This window comes from Bactrocera neohumeralis, chromosome 2 (assembly GCF_024586455.1).
Source record: "Bactrocera neohumeralis isolate Rockhampton chromosome 2, APGP_CSIRO_Bneo_wtdbg2-racon-allhic-juicebox.fasta_v2, whole genome shotgun sequence".
Taxonomy (NCBI): domain Eukaryota; kingdom Metazoa; phylum Arthropoda; class Insecta; order Diptera; family Tephritidae; genus Bactrocera; species Bactrocera neohumeralis.
This window is the reverse complement of record NC_065919.1, coordinates 82,299,064-82,325,751: the sequence shown is the minus strand read 5'-3', so window position 1 is coordinate 82,325,751 and position 26,688 is coordinate 82,299,064. Positions and strand designations below refer to the sequence as shown.

Here is a 26,688-nt window from a genome sequence, read left to right as displayed (position 1 = left end):
ATAAAAATACGTTTTAAACAATTGTTACGATTTTATTTATTGAGAGAAAGTAATATGGCCTTTTTAACTGTTGCATTCAGGATTTTTACAAAGAACATAATACCAACCATTTATCTACGACTCGTAAGTGTATTTATGATTTATAAGTTTTAAACGACTAGTGTATGAAGGAAGACATAACCTAGAATTCCATGGGAAATGTCCTAAGGCGAAGAGTAGAAATTGGTTTTGTATCGGCTCTAACTTCTCAGAATGGATTTGGTAACTAGAGTTCTATACAACGGAGCTATTTTCCAATAAAGGTCAAACCAAAGTTGTAAAAAGTCGTCCTACTGACTACCTTGTGGAACACCTGAAGGACATTAATTAAATGAGAAAGAGTATCCTCAAATATCGCTCGTTTTGTTCTATTATAAAGATAAGAAGATACCCATTGAAGAAAACTTAGTTGAAAACCCAGAAGATCAAGTTTATGCATGAAAGTCGAGAGATTTACTTTATAGAAAGCTTTGCTAAAGTCAGTGTATATAACATCGGTATGCTTGTGTTCCCTAAAATCAAATGATACACAAATTTAAGTAAATTTGTTAGAGTAGATTTCGCCTTTCGAAATCCATGCTGAGAAAAAGAAGAATTTAACGGAGACTGGCGGACAGGTCGAACTACTAAAACGATTTGTTTAATTTTTTTTCAAATGTTCAAAAATTGCCTGGCTATCGTCCCTATATTTGTTATAATTTATTGACAATATTATGACAAAATTTATGAAAAAAACATGGGGAAAAATTAAAAAAAAAAACGTGAATTGCTTTTTTACTTACCAACATTTTTTCATGATTCTGGAGTGGAAGATAACCATTCACGTACTTTTTAAGAGTAAATTGGGTTTTTGTGTTTCTGATGATCCAAACATGAGAAATCGTGTTCGCCAATGAAAAAACGCATCTCATTCACCCAGCCATTTCTCCGACAGACGTCATCAAAAAATTCCGAAAAAAATTGTTTATACACTCCACGATATACCTCATGATATGTGAAAAAAGTTCTATTGTAGAATAAAAATTTCTATGAAAACAAAGATCAAAAAAACAGGCCAGATTATCCTACTGACTCCTTAATGACAATTACAATAATTCTATTTAATATTAAGAAAAATTAGTTTTTATTGAATATTATTGTAATCAATACATCTGAAAATAATTTTCCTCTGTTCTTTAATTTTTTATATTTTCCTAGGTGTATTATAAATTTGTAATTAAGAAAAAATCTCGACTAGGGACTTCCCCATTTGGTTACTAATAGTGTTCTAGAGATGTTTATATTTCTCAGCATCTCAACCAACCGGCCGGTGACTTTTATTTGCTTTCATGCTTATTTAAAAATAAAAAATTAAATAATATTCCTACAAATACCTTAATTTGCATTTTTCACACATAACATAATAAAATTCTTGTTTACGTACTGACAAGGTTATTCGTGTATTCTTAATCGAATGCTACAAGTTAAACGAGCTGCAGGTGGTTAGTACTATGTAATGTGAGCCACCACCATCATTTTAAGAATTTACAAAGAAGCATAGCATAATTTTAGGCACTGGCCCACTACTGTGGGCACAGGGTGTCATAATTCGGTATGGGCACTTAAAAACTTGAATACAACAATACATCTTCTAGCTACAACGGAATATAAAAGTTGACATCGTTCGCTCGATTTGCGTTCCCAAAACTTTAATACCTATAGATAGTGCCAGAGCAGAATTTTAACCAGAATTCGTATTTATCGTAAGGTATTCGTGATTTACGTATATTGGTATATTTGAACTCAATGCATATTTTTCAATTGTAAAAAATTTACTATTTTGTCGAAAAGCTTTTTAAACACCTTTCAGAAAATACTTTTTATTACTTTGACCGGTTTTTAGGTAGTTGGCTACTCTATAATTAATAAGGACTTCATTTTGATTGATTTCTTATGATATTTCTGTTTATACTCTGAACAGGTTAGGTTTGCCACGAATTTTGTAACACCCAAAAGAAAACGTCGGAGTAGACGCGTAGTGTTTCACGTTTAATGTCTTCAATTGATTCAAAACGGTTTTCCGGCCTTTTTTACAAATAGCTTCGCACAAACGATGCATAACACTCAAAGAGTATTTCTTGTTGACAATTTGGCCGGCCGGAAGGAATTCGAAGTGCACCACACCTCGATATTCAAAGAAAACTGTCAACATAACCTTGATTTTTGACCTGTTTAACGTGGTTTTGACGGCTTCGACTCACCTTTGCCACGATATTCGGCCGATTGTTCGTCTACTTCCGGGTCGTTAGTATAGATCCAAGACTCATTGCCAGTAATAATACGTTTCATGACATCCTTGTAGTCGTAAAGCATTTTTTACAGATGTTAACGCGACGTCGTTTTTCGAAAAAAGTTCAGTGATTTTGGAACCAATCGTGCTTTCACTTTCCTTAGGTTTAAATGACATTTCACAAGGTTTTCACTGATCCTTTCGATATTCCATCGTTCTCAGTATGATCTCTGACTGTTATGCGCCGATTCTCAAGCACTGATACCTTTATTTTGTTGACGTGTTGATCATCAGTTGATGGCCATCTAGGGCGTGGTTCGTCGTCTACGCGTTCGCGACCCTTATTGAATAATTTGTACCAACCAAAAACACTAGTTCCCGACAAACAATTATCACCAGCGGCCTCTATTTGAAATTTGAATCCGCCACAAAATTTAATGGCACTTCTTTGTTCAATGATTCCACTCTCCGTAAGAATGGCCAAATGCACTTTATGTATGTACTTCAGAAAAAAGCGTATACAAAACAGTAATAATTATATTGATGTGATATTTGACACAGATGCCACTGACAGTCATACCAACCTAGATAAAAATTATTTCGACGAATGAGTTTTCACGTGAAATTTCAAAGTTATACTATATTTAGCACACACTACTGTATGTACCTATGTAAACAATCAGAGCGCTGAATAGAACCGATTTAGTGCTTCTGTATATACGGTAACTAGTGTCTCTATTTTTCAAATATTAAACTGAAATTTTACACATGTTCTTTTCTTCCCAAAAAGCTGCTCGTTTGTCAGAACGAAACTTTGGAAAACTTTTTTACCTGGCATATAGTATTAACCAAGGAAGCGCTATAACCTTCAAACAGATTGTATAGTATATAGCATGTGACTTTCATCCGAACTTATCGATCAAAATCGATACAAAAGTATTTTTGTATACCCTGTAATGCTATCAAAAATACACCTGTGCTTCGAAGCAGCTGAAGTCGAGCTTTGGTTGGTGTCTAGTTTTGAAACTTTTGTCATAGTAAGAACTCACCTATCAAACATTGATTTATCGAAAAATCATAGAAAATAATTGTAAAGCAATAATTGAGCGAAAAAAACGATATATAATTTGTACAGCATCTGTCAGTTTATATAATTCTAAAAAGTCCGCCTTTTACAGTTCAAAAAATGTCTCCATAAGAACCAAAATTATTAAACCTTTATTTACTTATGCTGAGTTTTTCTCCAACCACGCTGCAATATTGGCTTTGTTGTTCGCCAACCATGCAATATTGTTCTTAACGGTCTCCTGCGCACGCACACGTGCCGCAGCGCCCGCACCGGCTTCCGGATATTTAGCGAAGAATTGTTGCATTTCCTCCAACTTCGTTTGTGAATCGAAACGCGCGGTTATGGATGGTATCATGCTGCCCAAATAGCGTTCATTCAAACCGAAACGATCCACCAGATCCGGCCAATGTTCGCGTACATAATCCCAGACAATAGGCTCACCCACTGGATTAGCGGCAATATATTGTATGCAAGTGAAGTAATCTTGACCTCGCACATTGTTCTCATCCCAAGCGAGATTGATGTAACTAAGAAGTAGATTATTTATAGGTCAAATATTTTAAAAAGTTTGAGAGCAGGTGTTGACCTACTTGCCCAGTATCCATGGCACTTGTACAGCCGACAGACCGTACATTAGTTTCGATTTCTCACTGGCATCCGCTTCGCTTACGAAAAGATCCCACATGGTTTGCCAAGCACTTTCATTAGCAGCAAAGGCGCCATAATAGTAGATAGTTTCACGTATATCCGGATGTGGGCGCGTATCAGGATTTGCCAGCCAAGCGTTGAAGCGTGTGCTCGCTTCATTTAGACAATCGTCAAGACCGAGCGAACAGGCGGCTGCGAGAATCGTGACACGTAAGCGGCTAGCAAAGAATTGAAAGAAATAAAATATTTTACATTTATCGATATTTTTATAATAGTTTGTTTATAAAGCATACTTCTGTAAGTGATCTTCGCCCACCGTCCATGTAACATTCTCATAAATTGGCTTGATCAATTCGCGAGCATATTGTTTGTAATCGCCAAACACCTCGGTAAACATCAGCAGACGTTTAAGTGAGGTAAGCTTCGATGCAGCCACACTCCAGGGTACATAATCCACCTCCTTAGCTAGGTACGCAGTCATATCTAGAGCTGTATCGTAGGAGAGTTGAGTGGCGTCGGCTAGTGTGAAAGCATCGTTGAGGAGACCAGCACGATCGCCAACTGAGAATTTCTGAAAATTGTAGAGACATAATTGAGTCTTATCGTATCTAAACATACAGCATAAGCTGAGAGAGGGAAAGAATGCACTATTATTCGATTATCCAAACTTTATTCAGTAATTTTATCCGTGAAGAAAGATACTTTCTGAATACCCTTTTTAAGACAAAAGTCATTTAGCTTTGTAACTTCAGATGGAAACTATTTTTGTTGTGGTGATCTGTAAGCGAAACAGTGAGTTCCAGACTAATGTTGAAAGAAATTTTATTAAGTTTTTTGACTGGATCAAGAATTTGAATTTAGAGCGTTATTAACTTTTTCCACCAATTTTTGAAATTTCAGTCGAGGACCAATATATCTGGATCAACTAGATCAATTTTAGAAGAGTTGCTTTTCCAGCCATTATCAACCACAATTGTGTGTTTGGGTTATTCATCTTATGACAGAGAATGGCAACTCTATTTACAAATTTGAATAGATGTTCTCTCAATAAATTAAGAAAGTTCTATATGACCCGCCTTTTGGCTTATAGTTACTTCTCACTTACTGCCTAGTAACTTATCATTTTGGGTGGGATTATTTATTAAATAGTGCTAGATCGTATTGACGCAAAATATTATAACGGCAAAAAGCCGAGCAAAGAGATCAGGTGCCTAATCCCTGATAGGATGGTAAGGATAAGATCAAAGGGAGAAGGGTGTCAGATGTGTAGGGCAGGCCATGCAAAGATATGGCTAGTGTAATGCGGGGACTAATTGCACGCTGGACATATATTTGATATGTCGGGGTCTATTCTGGATAAATATGATTTTCACCTGCTACAGTAACCAGAACAAGGTTGGGCAAGGGTCAAGGGCATCCTGTCGTAGTCCGCAGTGCTTGCTTGCAACATCCCCGTCTGCGTTTCACAGCTTCCAGGCGACCATATTGGGGCGGCATAGTTGAAAACCGGTCGGCCGATTGCCTTGTGTGTTCCAACAACGTTTCTTTGTCTTTCCCCCATGTGCTGCCGGCTAGCGATTTGCGGATTTTCTTGCGGCTCTGTACTTTGACAATAATCGCGGTCGTGTGGAGAGTGAAGGAGCACAGGCAAAGTCACACCTAAAATCTTAGGATTATTGACAGTCGGAATCCTAAGCCATCGACTGTAATATTAAGGTCAAGTCTGCACTTCTTCGTCCAATTTGTGAATATGGTCGCTGTGGATTTAGTGAGGGAGAGTGTTAAGTTCTGTGCAGCGAGGAAGGGAGAAAGGTCGAAGCCGATAGCCGTTTACGTTTGAGTTCATGCCATCGATCCCATTTCCCAACGTCATTATCGTGCAATCATCAGCGTACGAAGTGATAGATATTCGCTCTGGCGGTTGGGGAGTTTCGTGATGTAGAAGTTAAACAGTAACGGGGAGGAGATACCACCCTGCGGAAGCCCTTGTTTAACTCTTCTCAGTTTGGATCTCAGAGATCTGTGTAGATCCTCACTGATATGAGATATTTTCTAGAATTATCTGACAGTTAGACTATTAAGTAATCGAATACATAAAATATATAGAATAGCCTAGGCTTTTCATTCAATCTTTCACAGTTAAATAACTGAACTCAAGCTTTGAATGACGATTTTCAACTTAACAATGTACGAAGATATCGATAATACCATTTGTAAAGATTTATGTTATTTTTTTTCTCCTAAGAAATGGTGATTCAAGGTTCCAAAAAGCAAACTTACAGTTGGATCATCTATCAGTTGATTCGCCAAGTTTTCCCACAAAGCTGCTGGATAGTTAACACGATAGTAGCCTATCTGATCGTAATTGAATTTAATCCATTGTGGTGCGGCGCTCAGTTCAATGATTACTGCAAGAAAAGCATTTATAAAATATTATTAAAGGGTGAACTTTATTTAGCTTGAAAGAAACGACTTACATTCCGATTCATTGTAGTAGAACCACGCTCTGTTAACGTCAGTTAGAGTATTCGTTTTGTAAGTAATTGGAATAGACCAGGTGTAACTGTGATAAAATAAATTAATAATGCAATTAAGGCATTACATGATAACTCTTTTCGTTTCAGAACTAAATTTTTATGGTTGGTACATACTTGAAAGCCGAATCATCATAGACGCCTTCGTAGTCGTCGGGATTGGAGAAGAAGCGTTTCTGTGTCAATTTGTATTGGGTAGTGCTTATTTGTTCTACCTCCACCACCGGCAAACCCATTTGCTCTGTCCAGGTGTTCATAATTGATTTCACATCGAAACCCAAATTCAATTTTTCGATTTCTGTTAAAAAGTTATCGGTCACCGCATTCTTATATTTGTACTCATTCAGGTAATTCGTAACAGCCTTTTGGAAATTATCTGGTTCAATGAAATCCTCCAACATACGTATTAACGAGGCACCCTTCGAGTAGGTGATGGTATCGAATATTTCCGTGATTTGATCGGGATTAGCTACAGTTTGTATAATGGGATGTGCACCGAGTGTGGCATCCAATGTGAGTACAGGATGAAGAGTGCCAGTAATGAATTGATCGCGCTAGAAATACAAAAGATATTTTATTTTGAAACAAAAAGAAATACATTAGAAACAAGTAAGGAAGAGCTAAGTTCGGGTGTGACCGAATATTTCTTTTTCGAATTTCAGTAGTATATTTGACAGCTTGACCAATATTTTCGGTAAAAAGTTCGCAATAGGAACTGGGGTTCATGTATTTAGTATCTGGGAGCTTTAATAGTTTGATCCGACTTGGACAATTTTTGGTCATAAAGCGGCAAACTAAATATAAATATACCTAAATCTGTTCCTTTTGTCACACACACATTCTGAAATTATTATTTTATGCTATAAATTCAATAATTGTAGTATTAAGTATGCCTTGGCGATATCAATTTACTAAACAGAAGCAAAGCAAATCACCCGTGGAATATGTAATCAGAAAAAATCGCTGAAGGCTTAGAAACTTGTATTCATATGAACCTAATCGAAACTGCTGTTTTGAATGAAGTTAATTTATATCTTTAAAGGGGTAAGGTAGCGTTATAGATCCCATAAAATATATATACGAGTATGGTATAAAAGAACGGCGTGAGGAGTGAAATTTAGATATAGATTTAGTCATAGCAGTCTGTCTATGACTATAATAAGTACACCGTTATTGTAATTTGAATTTCCCGGATAAATTATATTTCAAAAAATATATTTCGTTAAGTTGGTAGAACTGTCCTTTGACTGTTTGTTTACAGCAGCAGCTTAATTCGGTTTTATCTTAGTAGTGCTTTATAATTTTTTCAATGGATCAATATATATATAACAAAGAATGTTGACAAAGGCTTACGGTGATTCAGTTTTATTAAACACATAAGCCTATGCATGGTACAAAATCTTCAAAGACGGGAGAGACATCGTTGAAGACATGTCTCATTCTGGACGAAATTCGACCTCTTCAACCGATGAAAACACTAAAAGAGAAAATCGCCAGGAAAGTGTTAGAGAGATAGCAAGAGAACTCGACATCTCTCTTGAGTCCGTTCGTATAATTTCGATGAATATTTTGGGTACGAAAAGCGTTTTTGCTCGAATCGTCCCGATAAAGTTGATTTTTTTCAAAGAGAGTACCGTATACAGGTCTCTTTGGACATGATTGATCGTGCGAATTCCGATCCCACATTCATGGAGAGCATTATAACTGCCGATGAGACATGAGTTTATGAGTTTGACATGCAAACAAGTCAAGAATCATCAGAACGAAGGGAAAAAAACGAGCCGAAACAAAAAACCACACCAAAAATGCTCAAAATCAAGGGTATGCTCATTGTTTTTTATTGTATATTCGTGGTTTGGTGCATCGTGAATTTGTTCCGGAGGGACAGATGGCCAATAAGGAATTCTATGTGGTCGTATTGAAGCGTTTGCATGAGAACATCCTTCGAAAATGGCAGAAATTTTGGAAGAAACATTCGCGAATTTTACACGATGATAATGCATCATCACATCGAGCCACGATTTTGACCGAATTTAAAGCCAAAACCGCAAATACCATCGCCACAGTTTTCACCAGATTTGGTTCCGTGTGATTTTTTTTTTTTTTTTTTTTGGTACCCAAACTGAAGTTGGTTTTCAGTCGATCGAAGAGATAAAACGAAATTGGCTAAAGTAGCTGAAGGCCCTCCCAAAAGAAACTTTTGAAAAGTGTTTTGAGGACTGGAAAAATCGTTGGCATAAGTGTATTACATATGGTGGGGATTCCTTTGAAGACGGCAAAATAAATATTGATGAATTATTAAATATTTTGCTTTTTATTAACAGACATTGTATTGTTCAGAACGGACTATTATAGCATAGAAGTGTATATTTTTGGTATCGATTCAACAAGTTTGTGAAAGATATTATTTAACATTGGTGCAGCCGCAGATTTTTTCTTTTTTTTCTCACACTACATATATGCACCACCCTGTAATTTTTTCTAATGTCGCATCGCAAATCGGTTATTTGTTAAGATTATTTACGCTTGCTAATAATATTTAAAAAAATGATATGTTCATGTACGTATGTGTATAAGAGTGAAGTTTAAGCATTTTTTAGGAAACAGTTTTAAAATATTGTGAGAAGGTTTTCTTTGGAGTAAATTGTACGAAAGATATTTCGTTTTAGTAAAGTTTCTTCAAAAGAAAAAAATTGGTGGTTTGATTATTTGATTTTTTCGATATGATAATTTTGATTAATTTTCACCAATATGATTTCATTTCGGTATACCGTTAACCTGACTGTAATTTTTGTGAAAATTTTGTTTTGCCTTTAACTTAGTATTTCATTATTTGAAAATTTCATATATGTAAGTCACTTGATTTTAGTTCAATTTCAAAATTAATATTTTAGTTCAATTTTTAATTAAGTATTTCAACATATCCAGATTTTAGTGCGCTTACCATTTTCCATTCAGGGAACTTCGCCTCAACGCCCTTATCTTCAATGTAGCTCGCAAAACCCTCATTAAGCCATAAATCGTTCCACCAATCCATAGTAACTGTAAATATATTAGAATATTCAAAAACGATAAGATTTTAACGCACCAACAAATTATTGGGTCATAACTGCAAAGTGATTACGAAATAAGGAAATTTATGAAATAAGACTCTAATACTCGTACTACACAATAACAATGAGTTAATAACTAAAGACGATAATAAAAAAAAAACACAAATTACCTAAATTTCCAAACCACATATGCGCGAACTCATGGGCGATAACGCTAGCAACACGTTGTTTATTCACCGTCGAGCTCACAGCTTCGTCATAGAGCAACGAAGTTTCACGATATGTCACCAGACCCCAATGCTCCATAGCGCCAGAGACGAAATCCGGTATAGCGGCCATGTCTATGCGCGAAGAGGCAAATAGTAGTAGGTAGTAATATTGAAAAAAATATAATATATTTTTAATTAAGCGCTGACATACGCACCCAGCTTTGGTAGTGGATATTCCACTTGGAAATACTGTATATAATACTCGATCACGGTTTTGCCAACGTCCAAGGCGAAATCGACTTTATCCAGCTGCTCGGGTGTTGCAAAGGCACGCAATGTGAATGGATTGCCAATACCGTTAGTATCGATAACCGCCGACTTATATTCGAAGTCGGAAACAATGAAGCATGCCAGGTATGTGCTCATCGGCACGCTGCGGTTGAAGTAAACCTCCGTATATTTACCTTGGTAGGATTCGCCCTGCATGTAAATAAGTATTTTTAGAATCAAACTGCGTGCGAAAACTAACAACCGCTTACCGCAATATCCATATTGGAGAGCGCATGGTAATCACCCTCTGAGGGATACACCAAAGTCACATCGAAAGTCGCTTTCAGGGCTGGTTCATCGAAGCAGGGGAAAGCGAGCCGCGCATAGGTGGGCTCAAACTTAGATGTGGCAATATATCTACGATGCAATTTTTGTAATTACACGAATTTAATTATAAGAACGCACCAATCTTTCAGTAGGCGCATACTTACTTTCGCGTATTATCCGCCTTCAGATACGATGAACTATAGAGTCCAACAATTTTACCAGCCATAGTGCCCTCAAACAGTATGCCAACATAGAAGGCACGTTCAGCCGGCAACTCTTCGCTCAATTCGATCACTAAGAATTCACGCACCAAGTCCAGGTAATAGTTCTTCACATAGACAGTTGGATTGTTTGTACTCGACAAATACACATTGTTGATCACCAGTTTGCTGGAATGCAATACAATTTTGTCAATACTTCTGGTGGTGTTCACGCGTATGAGCATTTGGCCGGTAAAGTTGCCCGTCTCGATATCCGGATGCAGATAAAGATTATAGTTGATGGGAAAAACGCTGTCGGGCAGTCTATAGTCGATCTAGATGAGCATATCGCAAAAACACATACACACACAATGTAATCACAAACTCAAAAGTAATAATCATTGCAATTAAGGACTTACAATTTCCGGCGCCGTTGTTGTAGTATCAGGTAATGCGGTTGTTGTAGTTACAGCGGGAATAGTTGTAGTTGGTGTTGTTGCTGGCTGACTGCTTGTACTCGCTGTGGTGGGAGTAACCACAGTAGTTGTTGTAGTGGTGGTGGTGGTGGTGAGAGAGTCTTTCAGCGCATCCAGTTCATCTTGCAAATTCGCCTTCTGCACAGCCAAAACGATCGTGGACGTCGTGAAAGCGACAAGGGCTAAGCCCAAGCATATCGCTACCAATTTGGTCGTAATAATCATGTTTGTCGCGCACTATCCTTGTCGGCGACTTATAAATACTTGTTAACTTTGCTTCGCACAACCTTCACTTACGGCTGCTTAGCCGTAACTGTATCTTGTTGTGAGAGCAATTGCGCTTATGCCCAGACACATGTTCGTAAGTACGTCTGCCGTTATCTGCGCGCTATTGCATTTTATCAAGACAGCATACTTAATCTAATCACTGATTTTATAAGAGTAGGACCGTATATATTTGTAGGTATCTACACATGTGTAGTAGCAGTATGTTGCTATATAAAAATGCGCGAAAATAAGATGAATACATCGAAGCTAATTTATTACGAAAACCTGCATAATATCGCGTATCTGTCATAAATATTTCTAAATAGCTGATAACAGTTAATTTTCGTTATTGAAAATCCCTCTATAGAGTTATTAATGAGCGCTACTATATAGTTGTTAAACTGATAATCTATTTGTATATCAGCTGTCTTTTTCGCATATAACTGGTTATCATTTATTTCATCTATATATCATTTATTAACCGATATCATCTAATAAACCGTTAAAGATAGTAGTAATACATACATTAATACCGTTTGTGCTAGTTTGTGCTGGTTTTCTAATCCATTTGATACAGAAGTAGTGCAAACTGTTATGATTACTGTATTCAAGACAACTCCACCTAAAATTATAAACAATTACTTAACTATAGTTGATCGCAAAAAAAACTAATTTTTCACAGTTCACGCTTCTTGCTATAGTGGCACTCCGCTTTGTTATACTCTCGCAACAATGTTGCTAAGGAGAGTATTATAGTTTTGTTCACATAACGGTTGTTTGTAAGTCCTAAAACTAAAAGAGTCAGATATAGGGTTATATATACCAAAGTGATCAGGGTGACGAGTAGAGTCGAAATCCGGATGTCTGTCTGTCCGTCCGTCCGTCTGTCCGTCCGTCCGTCCGTGCAAGCTGTAACTTGAGTAAAAATTGAGATATCATGATGAAACTTGGTACACGTATTCCTTGGCTCCATAAGAAGGTTAAGTTCAAAGATGGGCAAAATCGGCCAACTGCCACGCCCACAAAATGGCGGAAACCGAAAACCTATAAAGTGTCCTAACTAAGCCATAAATAAAGATATTAAAGTGAAATTTGGCACAAAGGATCGCATTAGGGGCATATTTGGACGCCATTTTTTGGAAAAAGTGGGCGTGGCCCCGCCCCCTACTAAGTTTTTTGTACATATCTCATAAACTACTATAGCTATGTCAACCAAACTCTACAGAGTCGTTTTCTTCAGGCATTTCTATATACAGTTCAAAAATGGAAGAAATCGGATAATAACCACGCCCACCTCCCATACAAAGGTTATGTTGAAAATCACTAAAAGTCCGTTAACCGACTAACAAAAAACGTCAGAAACACTAAATTTTACGGAAGAAATGGCAGAAGAAAGCTGCACCCAGGCTTTTTTTAAAATTGAAAATGGGCGTGGCCTCGCCCACTTATGGACCAAAAACCATATCTCAGGAACTACTAGACCGATTTCAATGAAATTCGGTATATAATATTTTCTTAACACCCTGATGACATGTACGAAATATGGGTGAAATCGGTTCACAACCACGCCTTCTTCCAATATAACGCTATTTCGAATTCTATCTGATGCCTTCTCTGTATAATATATATGTATACATTAGGAACCAATGATGATAGCGGAATAAAACTTTACAAAAATACGGTATTTGAAAAATATATAAATGACGTATAATGAAATCTCGATTATCACTTTATCATGCGAGAGTATAAAATGTTCGGTGACACCCGAACTTAGCCCTTCCTTACTTGTTTTCCTTTCAAGTAGTACGAGAGCGGTCCGCCAAATAATTAGCCACAACGCGCAAGGGTGGCTTTGGCAAAAGAAATATAATTATTTTTCAAACCGTAAATAAAAGGTGATACATTTCGAAATTCCCTACATTTTTAAAGAAAACACACAACAACTTCATTAGCAATAGTGAGTGTTTATTATCATTCGAAAGAAAATTATTTAACATTAATTTTTTGAAGATTAACTCTTTCAAATGTTGGTGGCGACTGCATCTGAGATGGCCCATCCGTTGAGTTTAATTTTCTATGACTCGTTCGAGCATTTTGACTCGTAAGTAGCGAATGACACGCGCGATGTTTTGCTCCAAGACCTGAATCAAAGCGGGATTGTTCGCATAGACTTTATCGTCACAGGAAAAAGTGTAACGGTGTGATATCACATTACCTTGGTGGTCAATCGACCGGCCCACAACGTGAAGTTATCTGCTCACCGAAGTGTTCTCTCAATAAATCCCTTGATTAATGCGATGTGTGGGAAGTAGCGCCGCATCGTTGAAACCAAATGTCTCCGAGATCACGAGCTTCGATTTCAAGCATCAAATAGTCGGTTATCAAAGCGCAATAACGGTCGCCGGTCGATTATGTTCTCACCGGCATCATTTTAGAAGAAATATGGGCCGATGATTCCACCGGCCCTCAAACCACACCAAACCGTTGCTTTTTCTGAATGAAATGATAGCTCTTGAATCTCTTCCGCTTACTCTTCGTCCTAAACGCGTCAATTTTGCTGTTTACATCGACATTGAACCAGAAATGGACCTCAAAAACGTCGGATCTTGAAACTTTTCACGAGCTAATAGAGCGAAGCGTGTTCGCTTGTTAAGCTCGAGCGGCTTCAGTTCTTGCACAAGCTGTATTTTATACGCTTTCAATTTAAGATCTCGACGTAAAATACGCCAAGTCGTTCCATACGTCAGTCCGAGTTGCTGCGAGCTGGTCGAGGTCTATTCGGTCGAATATTATCCTATAATATCTACGTTAACTACCCTCAAGCAAATTTCAACGTAGTCGTACCTAAGTGATTTGCCCCGAAAACGTTTACGTAGGTGCGTGAAATATTGAGATTGATAAAGCTTTCGACGCGACATGTCTCATATTTGTTCACTACTAGCACCAATGGTAAGCGCGAGACTACTTCAAAACAGTTATTGACACTATTTAACTGCAATCGAAAATAATTTCAGCAACGCTTCGTTACTGTTGATGAAAAATTGATCCACTGCTAAACGCAAAGATCAGTGAAAGAAGTGGATTTTAACCTTTGCATCTTCTTTAAAAATGACAAAGAGTTTCTTACAGACCGAAAATGTGTAGTCATCGTTTCCTGGGATTGTCAAAGTGTGATCTACATTAACCAAGCTGCTGGAGACGGCCACAGGACTCTACTATTCTGACCATCAGAAAATATGCTGTTATTAAATACATTTATATTTATATACAACTGTGATCAAGTTGAAAGGTGAACTTTGTCCATTTCATTTCCTTCAAAGTAATCCCCTCCCGCTGCAATACACTTATGCCTACGAAATTTCCAGTCATCAGAGCACTTGGAAAAATTATTTCGTTCTAAAAAAAAACTTTTGTAGCGCTCTTATTGAGAAACTCGCTCTTAAAGTTGTGGCCACTGACTCCGAATTTCGGAAGTAAATTTGAATATTTTCGACTCATTGTTGGATCGTATATCTTTCCATGATGAAATGGCAAACCTTACTGAAAATAAATGTCAAATATCTTATCTTTCTGGTTTATTAGCAAAGAACTCCACTATCAGCTATGAATTCCTACATAATACTTTTGATACATATTTTTATGAATAAAATCCATAAACTTCGATCCAATTAATCGCACTTGCTATTTCTGATAGAGTACTAACATTTTAATAAATCTTTACGCTTATCTTTAAAGATAGGAACACAATAAACATGTTAAAGTGCGGGTAGTTACGGACGCATAGCTTATCAGCCTCCAATCAGTCATTAAAGATGCGAGAGCAGCATTAATTATATTTGAAATCTGATTTACAATCATCATTTGCATCAGCAAATTTGAAGAGTACTTCGACCCCTTCTATGTTGTGTTAGTTAAGGGATTAATATTGGATTTAATGAAATGAGTCACAACATAACTTTCAGAGTAAAAAGAAATAAGATAAAATGATAAAATTTTAAATCTTTAAAACTTTTGTCGAAACTTTCTATTAATACTAAAGAACTTTAACAAAGCAAAGTTGAAAAGATATTTCAAAAGTCTTCTGAACATTTATGATAAGTTGTTTTCCAGCCAATTGGCAATAACTTTGTCGTTATTCTTCAGCCATTCAATATTGTTCTTAACGGTCTCCTGCGCACGCACACGCGCCGCAGCGCCTGCACCCGCCTCTGGGTATTTAGCAAAGAAAAATTCCATATCTTCCAGTTTGGTTTGCGTATCGAATCTAGCAGTAATTGATGGTATTAAATTACCCAAAGTGCGCTCATTGATACCGAAACGCGCCACCAAAGTGGGCCATTCCTCGCGCACAAATTCCCAGACAAGCGGCTCACCCACTGGATTACTTGCTATATAGATCAAGAAATTAAAGTAATCTTGACCGCGCACAACGTCCTCGGACCAACCGAGAGTGATGTAACTAAAATTAAGCAAAAAATTAAGAAAAAAACTATAAGCAAATCATCAAGTATAAATAGTTACGCGCTTAAGATCCAAGGCACCTGTACTGCCGCTAAGCCATTCATTAGTTTCAACTTTTCAGTAGCATCCTCCTCAGCGACGAAAAGCTCATACATAGCATCCCAAGAGCTCTCATCTCCAACCGTCATCATGCCATAGTAGTAGACGGTTTCGCGTAAATCCGGATGTGGTCGTACGGTTGGATTAGCTAGCCATGCTTTAAAATGTACTGCGGCGTCTTGCAAGCAGGCTTCGACCCCAAGCGAGCAGGCTGCACTGAGCACCATTGAGCGAAAACGACTGTCGGAGTTGAAAGAATAACGTGTATAACATACACGTAAATATATTTTGTAAAATTATTAACACAGAGGAGTGCTTACTTTTCCAGATGGTCTTCGCCTAGTTCCCAGCCAAGTTCTTCATAGATTGGCGTTATTAATTGACGCGCATACTGTTTGAAATTTATATAGGTTTCCGAGTACATTAGCGCGCTTTTGAGTGAGAGTAATTTTGTCACCACCACTCGCCACGGTATATAATCTCGCTCGTTAACTAAATATTTGGTCAAATCAAGCGCTATATCATAGGATAGCTGTGTGGCATCGGCTAATGAGAAGGCATCATTGAGTAGATGAGCACGATCGCCTCTGCTAAAAGTCTAAGATGATAGATAAATGTAAACGTTAACCAAAAATGGATAAAAAGGAATTTAAAGTATTCATAAAACATTGCTTTTTGAGGAGAAAAAGCATTGGCTTGATGACGAGTTTCTGGACACTGTCCGAGGTAAATCCTTGATGGTGGATTTAGCTTGGTATGCTAAGGTTAGGAAAATGAGCACCGAGGACGGTGAACGCAGTGGGCGCCCAAAAGAAGTTGTCACCCTCGAAAACTTCAAAAAAGTCCACAAAATAATTTTTTATGACCGTAAAGTGAAATTGTTGGAGACAGCAAGCACTCCAGGTGCCGTTTTCTCAATGTCTATTTTGCAGCGATCTGTCAGTTAAGTTCTTGTTTAGAAAAGTTCTTTAACGAGAAAAGAGTCTTGGTTACGTCGTATCATTCACAATTATTTGAATATGAGAAAACTCTGGACAAAGTGGATTGATGATTCAGAGCGGTGTTTGAAGATGTTCAAGTGTAATAAACCCGAGTTTTTACGTCGATATGTGACAATGGATGAAACATGGTTCCATCAATTCACCCCGAAGTTCAATCGACAGTCAACCGAGTGGACTGCACACGATGAACACGCTCCAAAGTGTAGAAAAACGCAACAGTCGGCTGACAATTTTTCAGGTTTTGGGATTCGCATGGAATAATTATTATTGACTACTTTAAAAAAGGAAAGTCCGTCAACAGTGACTTATACTTAGTGTTTAGGATGTTTGAAGAACGAAATGGCCGCATTTGATGAAAAAAATTTCAACAAGACAATGCATCGTTTCACAAATCAGCGAAAACGATGGCAAAAATCTATGAATTGGACTTCGAATTGCTTCCGTATCCACCGTATTCTCCAGATCTGGCGGCCAGTGACTATTTGCTGTTCTCAGATCTCAAAAGTATGTTCGTTGGGAAGAAATTTTCGTGGAATGAAAAGGCAACTGAAGCCTGTTTTGAAACAAGGGACAAAAGAGTATTGCAGAAATGATATCGAAAGTTGAAGGATCGCTGTAATCAGTATATTAGCGTGAAGAGAACTATGTGGAATAAGAAACCAATTTTGCCAAAAAAAATATGTTTTAATATAGTGGGCCGGAGACTTTTCAATTGACTTGTTACTTATACAATAGATAGATTGTGGAACATTTGCCATCTTAAGAAAAAATAAGAATCAGAAAAAGATAAAAATAATGACCTTGCTTTTTGAGCTTGCGTCTTACCCTACATTGCGGTTAGAAAATTCTATTTAAACATACATATTTTAACTTACCGATGGATCCGATAATAATTCGTTGGCTAAATTTTTCCACAATTCATCTGGATAATTTACACGATACAATCCCACTTGGTCAGTATTGAACTTGATCCATTGCGGCGGCGTATCAAGGGTGATATCAACTAAAATGATAAGTGAAAATCAGTCGTTTATGAATGTGTAAATATATACTTATGCATATGCATAAATTTAATCAAATCTAAGCACTTACGATATGTGGAATTGTGTAAGAACCATGCACGCTGGACAGGGAGATCATTTACTAATATGGTGATCGGTATTGACCAAGTATAACTAAAATAAATAAAACAAGTTTTAATGAAATAAATAAAATAATAATTATACTACAGATGTTTACAATTATAATCTAAACGTGATTGCAAGGGTAATGTGTTATCGATCAACGTTTAAAGGAACATGACACTCCCTTAAAACCGTAAGCTTTTGTAAAGAATAAAACTAACTTCTTAAACATAAATACATAAATTTGAAGATTTGCCCTTTAACCGAAATACATATTCTACAGGTCTTTGCCTAAGGGCTAACCACAATAAAAAAGCTTCTGTTATTTAAATCACAAGGAGAGACACCATGTAACCCAATATACTTTAATCATAGTGGACTAACTAACTTCTTGCTAACCAAGAAAAGTCGTAACTCAAATAGATCTCTCTAAGCTATACGGTTAAGTTTTACCGTCCTCATCTCCATTCATTAAATAATCATAGATATATAAAAAATACTTTCAAATCTATCATTACTTACTTGTAGGGTGAATCATCGACTTGCGAACTGTAATCGTTGGGATTTGAAAAGAAGCGTTTTTGTGTTAGGCGATATTGCGTTGTGGACAACTGCTCAACATTAACAACAGGGAAACCCATTTGCACCGTCCAAGTTTGCAAAATTGATTTCACATCAATATCGGTAATCAGTTTTTGTACTTCATTTAAGAAATCTTCGGTCACAGCATTGTTAAATTTAAATTCGTTCAAGTAATTTGAGACAGCTTTTTGGAAATTATCAGCGCCAATAAAGTCTTCCAACATGCGTATAATCGAAGCACCTTTGCCATATGTGATCGTATCAAATATTTCCGTTATCTCAGCGGGACTCTCGACAGTCTGTACGATGGGATGCGAACCCAAGGTTGCATCCAGTATGAGAACATCGTGTAAACGTACGACAATAAATTGATCAAGCTGTGAAGTAAAAAAGAGACAAGTTTTATAAATTTACTATAATTCTATTCTATTTAAATGGGAAATCTGCAAGAATGAAAAAATGTTACCATTTGCCACTCCGGATATATGGCATTTATGCCTTTGTTTTCCATATATCTGGCGAAACCCTCATTTAGCCATAAATCGTTCCACCATTGCATTGTAACTGTGAAAGAAAGAAAACGAAAAGTAGCAATGAAAATATAATAGATTTACTAGATAGTTAAGATTCCTGGAAGAATTAAAACAAAAACTAAGCAATTTGCTATAGTGGTCCAAACTGTACAATTTACTCGGAGATTATAGTATAATCGTGAATATAATTTGTCAAATACTAGAAATTTTCCAAACAGAATCGTTCAGTTTGTAAGACAGCTTTATATTATAGTGATCTGGAGATCTGTTTTCTTTGGATATATCTCGTCAAATGAAAAAGTTTTCATATAAGAGCTTGATTAGATCACTTCGCTCAACTTATGGTCAACATAATCGGCCCTGCCGTGCATACTATTCGTAACACCATATCCCATTTTGAGATGCAGATCCATTATTAGATAATATTCGATTGGATAATATTGCACGACTGAACAAATATAGCACCGTAGACCTGAGAGTGTACACGAAAACCGTGCAGAGTCATTCGCCGTTCGCGCAATTCTGGAACGATTGGCATTTTGCGTCGAGAGTTTAAGTTCCAAGAAGATCTGCATTTTTGAAGCGCAAATTTTTCCCAGCGACATATCGCTCATTGACTTTTGAAAAACAAGAAAAATTCGAGCCAAATTTTTTTCAGCGATAGGTATGTAAACAAGAAAAATTGCCGTATTTGGGACCAAGAGCAACCTGAAGCGAAGCAAGAGCTCTCATTTCATCCAGAAAAAACTGCAGAGTCTCAATTCGAATCTATGGTATTCGGTGTTAGGTTTCGGTAAGGTATTCGGTACCTATAAAGATTCAGTGGGCATATTTATATAAAATAAATAGCTAAACAAATGAAGGATCTAACTTTAACTAGTATTCAGAACACGATTGATAACTAAATTTTAAATCCATTTGAACTAAGGTAAAGAAATACTCGCACATACCCAAATTTCCGAACCACATATGAGAGAACTCATGTGCAATAACTTGTGCTATACTTTGACGATTTGCTGACGAACTAGTATTCTCATCGTACAACAAGGCGGTTTCCCGATAAGTCACCAGGCCCCAGTGTTCCATAGCGCCAGATACAAAGTCCGGTATAGCGATCATATCTACAAATAAGCGACAAAGCAATAAGAAGTAAATTAAAAATTAAAAATAAAACTCAACATAGAAGTTTTATTGACATATATGAATGATATAAACTAAACTGCTTACCCATTTTCGGCAATGGATATTCAATTTGGAAATATTGTATATAGAATTCCATAACACCTTTGCCAACTTCTAACGCAAAATCGACTTTATCAATTTGTTCAGGGGTCGCAAAGACACGCAAGGTAAATGGCACGCCAATGTCGTTAGTTTCGATAGCCGCCGATTTATATGTAAAATCCGAAATGATGAAACATGCCAGATATGTGCTCATCGGTACGCTCGTGTTGAAGTAAACCTCAGTATATTTGCCCTGATAGGATTCATTCTAAGAAGAAGCAGAAGTGAAGCAAAAATTTGTATGTGGTCATTAAAAAAATTTCACTTGTATTCTGTACTTACCAGAATATCCATATTTGAGAGCGCATGGTAGTCTCCCTCTGAGGGCGTGACCAATGTAACGGTAAAATTCGCCTTCTTCGCGGGTTCATCAAAGCAGGGGAAAGCTTGACGTGCGTATGTTGGCTCAAATTTAGAGGTGGCTATGACTCTACGTGCGGCGGTGGAAAGAAAATGGATAAATAAAAAAAATTGAATCTAAATACATATATTCTTAGTTTTTAGGAACCAAAGTTTATGACCCGTTAAATTTTTACACTTTACCGAAGTGGCAAGGTTTGGTTATTCGCATACTCATCGCTTACTTATTTGTTAGCTTTACTTACGAATACAGCTTTTGTGTTAGGAAGCTGCATTGTTCGACGTTAATTATTATTAAGTTTTAAACAAAAGTTTATTTTAGTTATAATAAATTTTCTAAGCGAGTTTTGCTTAGTCAAGTCGCTGCTGTTTAATAAAACCGATTTCATTATTTCGTATGAAATCATTGAAAATTCTAATACTGAAAAATGTGGTATCAGCGCTACTTCTGAATAAGTATATAGAATATTTAGTAAAGACTCATTTGAAAATATCTAAAAAAGATTTTTAAAGGATGGAGAATCAATCATAGCATTCTTCTTATCCGACTTGATCCGTTTTTTCCTCTAAAAACTACTTAAAAAATGTTCATGCCATTCCAACAACAGCATAAAGACCCTGAATGTATAAAAGACATTCAACGGTCCTTTGGTCCTTCAACTAGTGTACGAAATCGCTGAAATTTCCAGTGCAACTTTCATTTTCAATATGTACGAACATTGTTCTTTATTAGATTATACAAAAAACATTTTATCAGCATTGGTAGAACCTCCACAACCTTCATTTTCGATATGTACGAACCTTGTTCTTTATTAGCGTAGACACCGCTTACGCGTTCATAGCCGAGTTATGAACCAATTTAAACTAAAAATTACATTTTTGCTAACTTCAAACATGTATGCTTTTAAAAGGACTCTTAGGAACAGGGAAACACCGGATTATTATAAAATATACATTGAAGTAGCATCGAAACTACAAGGAGAATTTAATATTAGCTTCAAAATCCCTTTTTTCTCAATTTTAAGGTATAATTCTAAATTTATCTGCTTTATATTTTTACATAACCTATTTCTAGCGCACTTACTTCTTCGATTTATCCGCCTTAGTATACGACGAACTATAAAGTCCAACAATTTTACCAGCCATACTGCCGCCAAACAATATGCCAACCCTGAAGGTGAGCCCAGCTGCCAACTCCTCACTCAATTCGATCACCAAGAACTCGCGCACCGAGTCCAATGAATAGTTCTTTACAAAAACAGTGGGATTGTTCGTATTTGACAAATAAACATTGCTGATCTCTAAGTTATTCGAATGCAGCACAATTTCCGTGATGGCTGTCACGGTGGTCACTTGTATGACCACTTGACCGGAGAAGTTGCCCGTCTCGATATCCGGATGCAGATAAAGATCATAGTGGACCGGATTTATGCTGTCGGGCAATCTGTAGTTAATCTATATTTACACACACATACAAGAAACAAAAATCAGACACTAAAAGTTTTCGTATTTTGTTGTTGCAAGCTCACAGTTTCAGTTTCGTCCGCTGCCTGCACGACGAACTGCGTGGACAAGGTTAAGCCCAGCAGGACTAAAGTCAAATATTTGATTAACATTTTGCTTTTCTCTATTTAGTAGGTATTCTAGCGGAGTGCCGTGATCCGCTAACGCCTACGTTCAAGTTGAAACTGTTCGTGTAAGATCTGAGCACTCATTGCGCGAGCATTAAATTTTTTTACGATGTTCAAACTGGAGATTACCAATCTAATCTCTCATTATTATATGCATAGCAAATCGATTGGGACAATAGAATTAGTCAACCAAATATGTACACTTAAGTAGTTTATTGGGCTGAGGGTTGCTATCTAGATATATCGTGGTATCCGCTGTTAATGGGTTTTTTTGACTTGCAACATGACTTATAATAAAACTAATCGTTTATTATTGACATTGTAATCTTTTATGAACAATAAATAACGATAAGATTCCATAAATTATTTTTTTTGGTCACTCTCGATTATAAACTTAACTAATCTGATAGTGAGTGATTAATAGTTGCATATATGTGATAAGCTTTCTATGATCACTAACACTGTGAAGATGACAAAAATAAGTTTGGTGTGAAGTTACATTTTGAGATAAAACTATAATATTGGGAATCATTTCTAGTAAGAACGAGAGCGGACCGATAAGTACCTAACCCAGCTGCGTCACTATCGCAAATGAAATATACTATCTTACTTCTTGCAGACGGCTACTGCTTCCACCGAATCGGATTCATAGTTATATTTTGAACACGTATGGTAGCGGACGCGCCCTCGGATTTAAAAAAATAAATATTGTTCTTAGCTACGATTCATGTTTTTGAAAGAAAAGAACGCTTGGATGCTGTATACAATGATTATTTTCCTTCTAGAGCACCGTCAAAAAACGAGAGAGATGAACGTGGTCTGCCGTCGGTTTTAAATGAGTCACTCCCAGCTGCCCGAAAAATGACCACCATGGAAGACAACATGACAAAAGTCTGCGATCTCGTCTTGGCAGACCAACAACTGAAGATGAGCCAAAAGACATCGTAAAAAGCCAATGGTTGCCACAATTTACCACTCAAAACAAGCGCAAAAGATGAAGCCACTTCACGACAGTCTTTATTTCTGTTTAAGTCCAAGCCAAAAGAGTTTCTGTGTCGTTTCATGACCTTTGACGAAAAATTGATTACGACACACAGTAGAAAACAAGGACCTAGCAAAAACAAAGGACTTCACCCGGCGAACCTGCACCAATGAAGGCTTAGAAAGATGATGACCATAGTTTTCTAGGACTTACAAAAAGTGGTCCAAGCTATCTGAAAAAAGGCAAAAGGATTACAGGGCTTCAGTACGACGAATTATTGGGCTGATTCGACGCCTTAATGAGGATGAAACGTCCCAATTTGGCAAAAGAAAAGGGCTCTTCTATCATGACAACGTCTTCGCCATGGCCAATTTAATGGAACTAGACTACAGGGTTTGTCCGGAAAGTAATAGGATTGAGTCGATTTAAAAAAATTTATTGAAACAATCGTCACAATTCTTTAAAAACTCTCAAAATAAGCTTCTTCTGCGTCGATGCAGCGCTGTCAGCACGGCAGAAGACGTCACGGAAGGCATTCTCCGGAAGCTTTGAAAGTCAAGGTGCATGCTGCTTGGATCGTCTCAAAATGCTTGCCTTTCATCGGCCTTTTCACGCAAGGGGCCACATCTGGGCTGTAGGGCGGCTGCGAAAGCGTTGAGATACCGGCCTTGGTTAGGTAGCTGTTCATAAAAAAGGCGATGTAAGCCGGGCGTTGTCGGGATGCAACTTTCAATTGGCTGCGATGTCTTGTCGGACCCGTTTGACCCTTCGTTTGAGTCTCTTGAGGACTTCCACGTAAAACTTGGCGCTGGCGGTTTGTCCAGAAGGAACAAATTCATGGTGAACGATGCCTTGGATGTCAAAAAGACAATGAACATTGTTTTCACTTTCGATTTTGCTCATTCTTCACTTTTTTGGGCGAGGAGAGGCCGACGTGTGCCACTCGCAACATTGCCTCTTTGTCTCGGGATCATATTCGAAGACCCATGACTCGTCACCTGTGATAACGTTATCAAACGTCTTTCACATATAATTTAATCACATGCTTCTACTCTAACGAACGCTGCATTTTCGGCTTGCACCACTCACAGAAGCACGTCACGCGAAATGGCTATTATTTTCCAGACAAACCGAACTGCTACTTTATGTACGATATTCTCAAGAATTTTCTTCAGACTTGACAGGTTACTCGTCGAACCGAAACAATTCGAATTTTAAAGAAGTAGAAACATCACAAGAGTGCGTTCATTTATGAGCCGTTTAAGAGCTTTCACTTGCTAAAAGGTATCTTGTGTGGCCATCACTATTCAAAATCTGAAGTTGATGCAAATTTTCTACTACAAAAAATAAGAGATTTTCTGCAATCAGAATGGTTCTCATAAAGTTCATCACCCATTTGGAGTCAGAACCCGCACTCTGTCAGTTAAAGCGAAGACACTCAACACAGATAACAAGAAAAGTAGAGACAAACTAAGATCTAACAGGGCTTTAAGTATCAATTTTTTTTTTCTGTGTTGGAAGCCACACTCGACCACCAGCAAGTGTCATTGTCCCAAGATTTCTACTAAAGAGATAGCAAAAATGATCTCAAAAGTGGTTCAAGTTGCCCATCTACGCAATAACAATAATAAAGGTATTTGCGGACAATACTTAAGCAGAGAGATTCCCATATAACTATGGATAACACTAACGTATCTCAAATAAAATTTTTCAAAGTATGCGCCACACTTTTCGAAACATCCAACTAACAAATCAAAAACAACAAACACATACATATATCTTTTAATTTCCATTTCATTAACAACAAAAAAACATGAACATAATTCTTAGGCAATTCATTTCGTTAATTGATCCAAGCGGCTGGCTTACCCTCCACCCGATAACCATTATAAGCGGACGATGAAGCAGCCGCTGCCAACTCCGAACGCCGACTCGGTTCACCAGCCCAATAAGATGGTGCCACTTCATAAGATTGCACCGTTTTATTGCCATTCTTGATCGCCGACAAAATGAGCAGGAATATCGCCAATTTGCCAATCAATATGGACTTCACCAACAACAATTTCAACTTGGTGACCAAAAATGGCACAATGGCAGATTGTATGAGGAATGGCAGCACGAAGAGTGGCAACACTTTGGTGATCATGTCGTACTTCTTGCCGCGTCCTGCAGAGTGAGAAAAAGAGAGAAATGAAGAGAGGGATAATTAAATTGAGGTAATCATTACACAATTGCCAAATTATCAAACAGCGTGGACACTAATGGCAAATCGATTAATCAATTATGCTACTCACCCTCCTCGCTGTTATCGTTCAACCAACGCCCACGCATTATTTCGGCCAGATTATCGCTATCCAAATTCACATTAACAATGTCATTTACCATATCAAAGCTCATATTGACGCCGGGTCCGATTGTGTACCGATAATGCTTATCGCTGAAAGTGCCGTTAAGTGTGCGCTGTGCGCTTTCAAGTGGCGTTTCGTTCGCATTAATGTTATTAGCTGCATTGTTATTGTTATTGTTATTGTGGCTTGCGCGCTCATACACCTTATCAGCGTCTGTGGTTGTTGCGTTCGAGTACCGATGATTTGTTTTTGCTCGCTTCGCGCTCGCATGTGCGCGATGATATTTACGTTTGCGTTTACGTAGCGTTTCCTTTAATTTCGCTTTGAATGCTTCGCCGTCAAGTGCGGGTGGCGCGAGTGGCGCTACTTCGGTGTCGCGCGGCAATAAAGTTTCGTTCTTGAGTCTTTCGTGTAGCACACTCAGTTCTGCGCGCTTCGTCGCCAGCGTCGGCTTGGCGCTGCTCATGTGTGTATGTGCGGTGGCCGCATTTAGACGCTCAATCAGACGCTTCTTATATTCCGCCGATGTGACATTGCCCATGTAAGTGCTTTTGTAGCTCTTGTAGACGCCACGAAATACATTCTTCAATGGACGCGAAGTGTCTTTGAGCTGTGTCTCATGCGCTGCTTTCGAATTGTGCGCAACGAAGTCGTCATCGTCGTTGTTATCCGCTATGCTACGTGCTCTTGTTTTTGGTGGCGATGTTTTTGTTGTTGCAACCACATTAGTTGTTATGTTCGCCGTTTGTGCAACAACTTCGATGTCTTCGTTGTCGTTTTCAACCGCAGCGGGGACTACCACATTCCGATCACTATTTGTTTGCTCACCTTCAGTGGCGGTGCACGTCACGTTCAACGCCTTCAGATTCACATTCACACACACCAACAATGTCAATGTCAATATACGAAATTTCGCATACAT

At 37.6% G+C, this 26,688-nt stretch overlaps 3 protein-coding genes across 3 annotated transcripts in view; all 3 read right to left on the bottom strand.

Annotated features, from left to right (window-relative positions):
- LOC126764724 (uncharacterized) overlaps positions 1 to 11,412 on the bottom strand; it is a 38,220-nt gene extending 26,808 nt beyond the window's left edge. Inside the window, exons 1-12 of the mRNA XM_050482387.1 lie at positions 11,038 to 11,412; positions 10,583 to 10,953; positions 10,361 to 10,508; positions 10,037 to 10,301; positions 9,783 to 9,953; positions 9,504 to 9,601; positions 6,677 to 7,113; positions 6,503 to 6,588; positions 6,306 to 6,433; positions 4,319 to 4,596; positions 3,968 to 4,243; positions 3,537 to 3,904 (exon numbers count right to left, since the gene is read on the bottom strand). Coding sequence (XP_050338344.1) covers positions 3,537 to 3,904; positions 3,968 to 4,243; positions 4,319 to 4,596; positions 6,306 to 6,433; positions 6,503 to 6,588; positions 6,677 to 7,113; positions 9,504 to 9,601; positions 9,783 to 9,953; positions 10,037 to 10,301; positions 10,361 to 10,508; positions 10,583 to 10,953; positions 11,038 to 11,319 — 2,908 coding nt within the window. The 5' untranslated portion in view covers positions 11,320 to 11,412. The remainder of the gene's footprint in view (positions 1 to 3,536; positions 3,905 to 3,967; positions 4,244 to 4,318; positions 4,597 to 6,305; positions 6,434 to 6,502; positions 6,589 to 6,676; positions 7,114 to 9,503; positions 9,602 to 9,782; positions 9,954 to 10,036; positions 10,302 to 10,360; positions 10,509 to 10,582; positions 10,954 to 11,037) is intronic.
- Positions 11,413 to 15,362: 3,950 nt separating this feature from the next.
- On the bottom strand, positions 15,363 to 22,494 carry LOC126766085 (aminopeptidase A). The gene is made up of 12 exons (XM_050483811.1): positions 22,335 to 22,494; positions 21,890 to 22,260; positions 20,728 to 20,875; positions 20,389 to 20,653; positions 20,112 to 20,282; positions 19,095 to 19,192; positions 18,569 to 19,005; positions 18,015 to 18,097; positions 17,798 to 17,925; positions 16,242 to 16,519; positions 15,883 to 16,161; positions 15,363 to 15,820 (listed from the first exon to the last, which is right to left on the bottom strand). Exons 1-12 carry the CDS (start codon positions 22,419 to 22,421, stop codon positions 15,451 to 15,453), a joined length of 2,715 nt encoding a protein of 904 aa, XP_050339768.1. The 5' UTR covers positions 22,422 to 22,494; the 3' UTR covers positions 15,363 to 15,450.
- A 2,700-nt stretch (positions 22,495 to 25,194) lies between these two features.
- LOC126766101 (uncharacterized) lies at positions 25,195 to 26,688 on the bottom strand. The gene is made up of 2 exons (XM_050483888.1): positions 25,713 to 26,688; positions 25,195 to 25,584 (listed from the first exon to the last, which is right to left on the bottom strand). Exons 1-2 carry the CDS (start codon positions 26,686 to 26,688, stop codon positions 25,262 to 25,264), a joined length of 1,299 nt encoding a protein of 432 aa, XP_050339845.1. The 3' UTR covers positions 25,195 to 25,261.